General features: G+C 37.8%; 1 protein-coding gene across 1 annotated transcript in view; it reads left to right on the forward strand.

Moving 5' to 3' along the window:
- CCDC102B (coiled-coil domain containing 102B) overlaps positions 1–9,020 on the forward strand; it is a 219,591-nt gene that overhangs the window by 32,057 nt on the left and 178,514 nt on the right. Inside the window, exon 4 of the mRNA XM_007957821.1 lies at positions 5,842–5,958. Coding sequence (XP_007956012.1) covers positions 5,842–5,958 — 117 coding nt within the window. The remainder of the gene's footprint in view (positions 1–5,841; positions 5,959–9,020) is intronic.

A 9,020-nucleotide genomic window follows, 5' to 3' on the forward strand; every position in this document is an offset into this window, starting at 1 on the left:
CCACCCCTTTTTACCTGGATATCCTGCCCCTGCAGAGGTCCCCAGCTTCTCCTGCTCCCTTCCTTTATCGAGATCTGTTATATCAACATTTCCATTTCTATCTAACTAGTATGATCAACTTTCTCAGGGCCTACATTAACACAAAAAGAATAAAGTTGATGATAATTCCTATCTCATTCTATCAGCAAGTAATTTCATGTGGGGATATACTAATTACCTGAGAAAAAAAAATTATCCATTCACCTCATTAAGAGATGTATTTCCAGTAAAGATTATTTTACGTTTAGTAATTACTTATCAAACTTTATTCTGTCTTGTGTGGTTTTTAAGTAGCTATGGACTAGCCATAATTATTAAGATAATTCAATACAAAAGAAAGTTTTTGATATGTGGAGCCTTACAGTCACAATAAAAACTAAAAACCCACTGTCATCAATTTGATTCTGACTCATAGTGACCCTATAGGGCAGAGTAGAACTGGCCTATAGGGTTTCCAAAGCTGTGACTCTTTACAGAAGCAGACTGCCTCATGTTTATCCCACTGACCTGCTCGTTTGAACCTCTGACTTTCTGGTTAGGAGTCAAATGCCTTAACCATTGTACCACCAGAGTGCCTCAGCCATAAGACACATTTTATATACAGATTTTATTGTGTACTATAGAGTGAGAACATTTTCAAGTGTAAACATAGATCCAATATGATAATCTGGAGGAGGTAGAATAGAAATAAAATTTCAAAATAAAATTAACAAATACATTTTTTAAAATAGAAGATGGTGAATATGAAATGTATGTAGTTCTTGGATGTCATTGGATACAGTAAAGCTACATGTAACCATTCCTAGCCTTGTCATTGAATAGCCATTAACCAAGAAAGAATGTTTGCAGGAAAAGAAATTTGAGGACAAAAGATAGTGAATTCAGTTTTGAATAAGTTCAGTTAGAGGGGAAATGTTTGTCTGGATTTTGAATTCATAAGCACAGTAAGTAAATATAATTACTTATTTACTTATGAACAATAAGCAGAAAGAGGGTGGCTGAAGCCATGGAAGAAGATGAACTCATCAAGGGATTGAATGACATGAATAAGAGTTTAGAGGATTGGCAATAGGCAGACCAAAGTGTAGGGAACATTCCACAGAAGTCTTAGAAAGGTTGGCAGGGAAGTTGAAAAGGAAACCCTTTCTTTGGATAAACCAGGGGAACAAAGTGTTTGAAGAAGGACATTGTTAAAAATCCCAAATTCTGCCATAGATTCAAGTACGGTGATGACTAAATATTGTATCTCGGTGGGTCAAGAGAATGGTGGCAGCAGAAGCCAGAGAGCGGAAGAGTGATCACGAGGGGAAGATGTGGGAGATGTGAATCGAGCCACTCTTCCAGGGCACTGGATTGTGAAAGGAAGCAAAGAGCTGAAATGGCAGCCTTGGGAATGGAGACAAAAGGATGTTCTCCAACCTTATTCTCTCACACCACCTCCCTGCCTGTTGTGATAAGTTTGTGTGTCAGCTTGGCTGGGCAGCTGGTGGTAGTTATTCCCCATGAGGAGACTGGCAATCAGCTCCATGGTGGGATCTACCACAAGCAGCTGAGTAGCTGCCTTTGGGATGTGGTCTGCTTCCTGTACATAAGGAGAAGCCTTGGGGAATGGTCTTGAGCTTATGGCATGCTTGGACCCTGCAGGTAGCTGGGTTGTCGCTCAGCAGCCTGCCATGCTCTGCCGACCTTGGGACTTACAATGGACTTCAATGAAAGGCCTGCCGTGTGGTTTGGTAACATTGGGACTGTGCCTCTTTACTTGTCAACCTTGGGCTTGGCAGCCTCAGCAGCCAACAGCTGTCTGAATGAAGAAAAGTCTCTAGCTTCAGTGGGCCCGGAGCTAGAGGCAGAGCTAAAGCCCAAGGCTGAGGGGCTTTCACCCGGCCCCTAGAGCCTGGCACTTTGAACTTGGATTTAAAGCCTCCAGATTGTAAGAATAAACTCCTGTTTGTTAAGGCCATTCCATTTGTGGCATATTCTTGTCAGAGTGGCACTAGGTAACTAGAACACTATCCAAAGTAAATGGAAGATACGGTGCAATTCAATGTCAGCAGGAGAGAAGCCAAGAAAGGGAGATACGAGACAGAGGACACTGGAAGGTATAGGAGAGGAATGATTCATAGAATGACTTCTCCAAGGACCCACAGGTGTCCTGTCCTAAGCATGTGACAGATTAGGTGGAGAGATTAGCCTTCACATCAAAGAAGAACATTTTATTTCTTTAGTAGGAGGAAAAGGAAAAGACTCGTGTAGATGCATGCACGTTTAAAAGTTTGCTCCAGGAAGCTGAGTGACTTGTCTAGACATATTTTCTATTTTCCTATGGAGGAAGCAGTAAAGTCATTGGTAAGAGTTACAGAAAAATGGTGAATTTGGTATTCAGGGGAGATTTCATCATGCTGTGTTGTTAACAATGTTGACATAAATACTCAACACATTCTCTTACCAACCTGGACCTTTGAAATCCACATTAACTACTTAGTCCTTTTAGGTCACTTTGGATGATGAAATTTTTGGGGAAATAAAAGAACAGGGTGTTTTAGATATATCTCTGTGCCCCTTGAAATGAAATTTTCTCTTCATATGATATCTAAATAAAAAAGAAAATATTTCTATTTATAAGTTACATCATGTTTATAAGGTAGACCATCTTCAGAAATATTATCTGCTGCACGAAGCTCTGAATGCACTGGAATATAAATTTGCAGAAGGCGTTAATTCTCCAGAAGCAAATAATGGCAGATAATTGTAAAATCAGAGATATGGCAATTTGCCTAGTTTAATCTTTCAAAAATATTTCAGTATGAAATGCTGATTTTGAAAGAGTGATTTTGATTTGATCATATGATGGTGCAACCTTGGGAGAGCTGGAGCCTTGTAAGACAAAATATTAAATAAAATATATGAACTTAGAAAGTGCATTGTATGCTGACTCATTGGAAATGAGTCAGAAACCTTCTATTTCTGTCACTTTCATTTTAACTGAGGTGATATATCATTTGTGGATGACATTTGTAATTCTGCTAAATGAATAATCTTTAGTATCTATGAGTGTACTACTTTCAGCTTTTCAGCTACTAATAGATTTTGATTACAGCTCCATTAACATAAACTTGAAGAAGCAAGTGGTAAAAGGAAGGTTATTTTGAGTCCAAAAGTATAAGTTTTAAATGATCAGAATAACTCACTTTTAAGGGATTTCCATTCATCAGTCATCAATTTTTCCTTGATCCATTGTTTTAATCAGCTGTGCAATATCTCATTTGTATTTTTATTTTCTGATAGGCTTTTGCATGCCTGGAGTATGTAAGGAGCAGTGAGAAGGCCTAAGTGACTAGATTGGAATAAGGGGAGGGGGAGAAAGAAATTAGAGTACAGAGGGGATATGACCGAGTATATAGTAAGGATTTTGACTTAAACTCTGGATAGATTGGGAAGCCATTGGAAGGTTTTGAGCAGAGCAGTGAGACTATCTGCATTGCTTTTTAAGAAATTCATTTGTTTGCAGTGTTGAGAAAGGGAGTATGAAACCAAGGATAGAAGCAAGAAGTAAGAGAGGAGTGACTGGCTTTATTATATGCTTTCAAGGTTAAGGTGAATTGATTTGCTTTTAGTGTGAATGTGGCCTGTGAGAGAGAGAAAAGAGCCAAGAATAAATCCAATACTTTTGGCCTAGTCAAAAAAAAAAGAATGGAATTTCCATTTATGGAGATGGTGAAGGCTGATGGAGAACCAGACTTGCAGGTGAAGTGCTAATTTTGGCTTTCCAATGTTTAAGTTTGAGATGCCTACAGAGGTGATCAGCAGCATGTGGGCATGAGGTCTCACAGTTCAGGGGAGAACCACAGATCAGAGACAGATGCTGGGCAATTGTTAGCATTTTGAAAAGTCTTAGTGCCATCACGCATGAGCTCCCCAAGGGCAGGAAGGTCTAGAAAGAAGGGGTAGGTAGACTGAACTTTGGGACTTTACAGCATTCAATGCCTATCTTCAAACTGTTTAAAATGAATGTTTATTAAGGAATATTAGACATTTTTTTAAAAAAAAATTCCTAGAGGATATCCTTTATTTTTCTTTAAAATTTTGAAATTGCTCTTTGTCTCTTATTTATGAATGCAATATAATGTCAGTTATTTCTGAAGATAATGATTTGCTTTTTAAATAATATTTATTTCATATCTTAAATTGTATTTTTTCCTTTTTTTTTTTCCCTATCAGCTATGCTCATTTTTAATCTTGATCTTGATCTTTTTTTTTTTTGCTTTTTTATTTTTTATGGTCTTGGGTTCTTTGTATGTCCAGAGAGTCTTGACTTCCCTTTCACAGTTATGAATGAAAGTGGACTTGGTCTAGGTAGGTGGGTTTCCTCCACTATTGGGGCCTCATCTTCCCCTGGAGTGGTAAAGCTGTTGAAAGTTCTGCTGACAGGGAAGGGTTTATTCATTTATTTAATTTCCTCTGAATTAGAGTCCAAGATTTTAGAAGTTAAGCTAGGGCATCCAATTACCAGCATGAATTAGACTCTACTTTGGTGAATCTGAACCACAGCGAGTTGTTTCCATGTTACCCTTGCAACTCATCATTTTCTTTAGCTAAGTCACTTTAATTTTATTTTTGACAAGGATTAATGCAAAGCTGTCTGATTTGCATAGAAGTGGGAGAAACGTGCATAAACAGAATTTCAATGAACTTGGTGCTGTTATCTCCTGTTCGCATTCTTATGTCCTGTGGTACCTTTTCCATGGTACCAACTGAACATGGAGGGTCTCTAGTTTGTTGACAAATCAGCCCCCACCTCCACTGTAGTCCACGTCCAGTGTGATTGGGCTAAGACATCTGCTGTTTCTGCTGTTACCCCCACTTCTGCTTGCATGCTGTGTGTCAGAGAATCATTGCAATGTGTCTTTCCCAGGGTTCTCTAGATACCAGGCCCAGAGATATAGAGAGAAGGCAGGGATGTAACAACACCTAATCCCCATGTAGTAGCATTAACTAAGGCACTGCATATCAATCAAGTTTAGTCCTTGGAGGCTAGTACATGCTTACTATTGTTATCAACAATAACAACATTATCAGTGATTCTATCATTTAGTGGTTTAATTAAATGGCATAATATTAGCTTTTCTTTTTTAATTTATCATGGGATTGCATACAACATAATATGAAAGCTGGAAAGATTTACCTAAGTATTTTAGTGAAAAATATGTTAATAAAACAAAATATCATGCATGTTTTTATCTACACATTTTATATACTTATTACACTTAATTGTTCTGCTGGGAACCTCTGAATATAAAAACAGTTGTGGGGAAAATTTACGCTGTAGATTTTCAATATCTTTTTCACTTAATAATGTATTTATTTATGTGTTTCCATTTCCAAATTTACCTGTTTGATCAATTTAATATTTATTGTTTACAGATAATAGAAATAGTAGAATGCTGGAGTGCTAACATTCAGGATTAAATATCAGTATAATTGGTTATTGTAAGAAGGTAATCGATATATTGTTCAGGAGTTTGTGGAGGTAATTGGAATTTGCTCATTTTTTTCAATGAGTGAATTCGGATTCACTGATTGGTTTTCTAACATCTCAGCATTCAATTACGGTGCAAACATAGATGGTTCAGCAACAATAAGAAGAACATCAACAACACAGCCTGCCAGAATCCACAGAGAAGAAAAATGACCTAACACAAAAAGGAAAAAAAAAAACAAAAAACAAGAGCAAGTCCAGTGTGGATTATCCTGGGCCAGTCTTATAGCATCTGTGTGATTACAGATTTAACTTTGCTTTTTCAGATTAACATTTTTCACAGTCAACATGAAAATGAAGTGGAAGGAATATCAAGAGATGTAAAAGAAGGATCAAAATCTCAAAACAGCAAGGACAGAGAGATCTCTGAGCTAAGAACAGAGGTAAGATGTTGCATAAGAGTGTATCAAAAACCAAACTCACTGCTGTGGATTCGATTCCGACTCATAGCCACCCCTCCTTGGGATTTCTGAGGCAGTATCTCTACCGAAGTAGGTTGTCCAGTCTTCCTTCCAAGGAGTGACACACACAAAATATACAAGATTATGAAATGATGTATCATGTTAAAGAGTATAGCTGAGGCAACTTTGAGTACTTTGTGAAATATGTGGCTGGAAATTAAATGAAATAATATAATCCATTTATATGTGATTTAAAATGCTGTGGAATGATATTGACTCATAACTAGATCTGAATATGTGAATACTACAATGACAAAATATTTAATTAAATAACCATTGTGTGGCCAATGTAAGTCTTCCTATAAGTAAACACAAATTAAAAGTTCAATGAGCTACCTGGTCTGATGTACCAGGTTAGTGCTGGAGTCAATGATATATAAGATGAGTTATGTGTAGTTTCAGGTGGACCTGCTATTGGCAATTAGTAACAGTGAAGAGACAGGCTATGGTTAATATAGTAATTAACTATAACATTGGCTATGGTTGATTCATGTCTTAATTATCCATGCTAAGGCAAATGGTTGAAACTAATTTCCACTCCTACCACCCCCACCACCAAACGACTTTCCATTGATTGCAAACCCCTGGTGTTTTTCCTGTCTTGATGATAAAGGAGAAATTATGTTCCTTAGAGATAGGAGCTCTGGTAGCATAGTGGCTAAGACACTTGCCTGCTAACCAGACGGCTGGCAGTTCAAATCCACCAGCCACTCCTCGGAAGAAAGGTTGGGCAATCCTACTTCCGTAGTGATACTGCCTCGGAAACCCAAGAAGGGGTCGCTATGAGTCGGGGCCAACTCGACGGCACATAACAACAACAACAACAGAGATAGGAGATCAAATTGAATTATTTGTACTTCATAGAAATAGTGTGACTGCATCAAAAATAGGATTATTTACTTTGTAACAAGTAATTCTGGAAAAATGTCTTGGATACAAACAAGAGCGTTAGGAACATTCAGGAAATGGAATGCAGTTAGTAAGAAGAAACAGAGGGAGGGAAGGAAAAAATTTGTATGTAATGATTTTTTCCCAGATAAATCTCTTCAAAGACAACTCCCGGGAGAGAATATTTTAGATCAGATGAACAGGGTGAAATGGCAAAACCTAGCATTTGGAAGCAGAAGGGACTCCATCACTTACTGAGGACTTTAGTCAACTCATCCAACCTCTTTGAGTTTCAGTTTCCACATTAAAATAATGGAAAGAATAATAGCAGTAACAATAATATCACACAGGAGTTTTTAGAAGATTGCAATGCTGCAAGGGAAAACTTGCCCGAGCTGAAGTGTTGCCATGTTGGGTATTAATGTTGTGCAGGAGAATGGACTGTTCCCTGTGTTGCTTCTCAATGCACCAAGGCCATCCCTTCACCTCTTCTAAGTTGTATAGAGGGCTGTGGGGTAAGTGGGATAGCAAGAGGTCTATGATGAGAAAGGCTGTAATTACACAGAAACAATCCTGCCAGTAGTGAAGCCCAAGTGTGTGGGTGTGTGTGTGTGTGGGGGGGGATGATGGCTTTCCTACCTTTTGTTTTCTAAGAGAAACTACCCTCTTGGGATAGGTACCACTTGATCTTGGCCCTGAGCACCAACACTGTAATTCAAATGTGTCCATTCTTTTTCAAGCTTTGTTTGTCATTGACCAGTTTTCATATGCAAATACATGGCTTGGGTCAGGGGCACTTTAGTCTTCCAAGTGATATCTTTTTCTTTTTCTTTTAAAAAAAAAAACCACTTTAAAAAGTTCTTTTGCAGTGTTGTTGTTAGGTGTTGTCAGACTGGTTCTGACCATATCAACCCTAAGAACAGCAAAGCAAAAAACAGTCAGGTCCTGAGCCATGCTTACCATCCTCATTGTACTTGCAGAAGATTGGCCCAATGCCATACATTCTTTGTCAGTCGTTAATAATGTAGTCTATCAGAGGAAGTTAAATTTGTGTGTACAAATTTCAGGTTACAAGTTACTTTACCAGGAAACTGAGGGGAAAAATGTTTGGGAACTTTTCAAATGCCACAAAAGGCATTTCAAAAGGAAATACAGGGGGAAGCTGGTATTGGAAACCAGGCTGCATATGCCTTCCATAACTGTGTTTTAACCACTGTGCCATGATTCCATGCATTGGTGGTTTTCACATCTCCTATAACTTTTTTGACTGTGATTTAAAAAATGGATCAAATCCTAGAGACTTTACTGTTGTCAGACAATTAGTCAATTTTCTGCCCTTATTATTATAGATCACTTGCAGAGAACTTTTTTATTGGTATATAACTCTTTCTTTGTAAATTAGATCTTTGGGATGAAGTTTTGAAGAAAAAAAAAAAGAAAAGAAAATATTGCTAAGGCTGTGGATATTTTTATGATAGTTGAAATTTATTTCTAAACTAATTTCAAAAATATGTTATTCCCATTTGCATGCCATGGATTGCTATGCTAGTCTGTTGTTTTTTTTTTTTTTTTTTTCTAATTATTTTGATGTGGGTGAAGCTTTGTAGAGTAAATAAATTTTCCATTCTACCATTCATATTTTGTTTCATGCCATTGATTGCAATCCACATGATGTAATCCTACTTCCTGTGTTTCTCTGTCCATTCCTTCTTTTTTCCTTTCCCTTCCTGCCTTCTGAACATTGTCCTTGGTCAATTACCACCCTTTTGATCTCAAATGTTGTTTGTTCTAAGGGGTACACACTTCCCTGGTGTTATTATTCACCTCACAGATCTGTGTAGTATTTGGCTGGAAGTTGAGTCTTGGGGGTCAATTCAGTTCCAGGCTTGAAGGATGACGTAAGGCCATAATCTCAGGAGTTCCACCAATCTCTATTCAACCTGAGAGTCTGCTCTTTTTGTAGGATTTTGAATTTTGTTCCACATTTTTCTCCTACTCTGTCCAGGACCTTCTAATGTGACCTCTTTAAGAGCAGTTGGAAATGGTAGCTGTGCACCATCTAGTTCTGGTCTCAGGGTCATGGAGGCTAAGGTTTG

Source organism: Orycteropus afer, unplaced genomic scaffold, assembly GCF_000298275.1.
Source record: "Orycteropus afer afer isolate SDZICR_OR568_19922 unplaced genomic scaffold, OryAfe1.0 scaffold00800, whole genome shotgun sequence".
NCBI classification, from domain to species: domain Eukaryota; kingdom Metazoa; phylum Chordata; class Mammalia; order Tubulidentata; family Orycteropodidae; genus Orycteropus; species Orycteropus afer.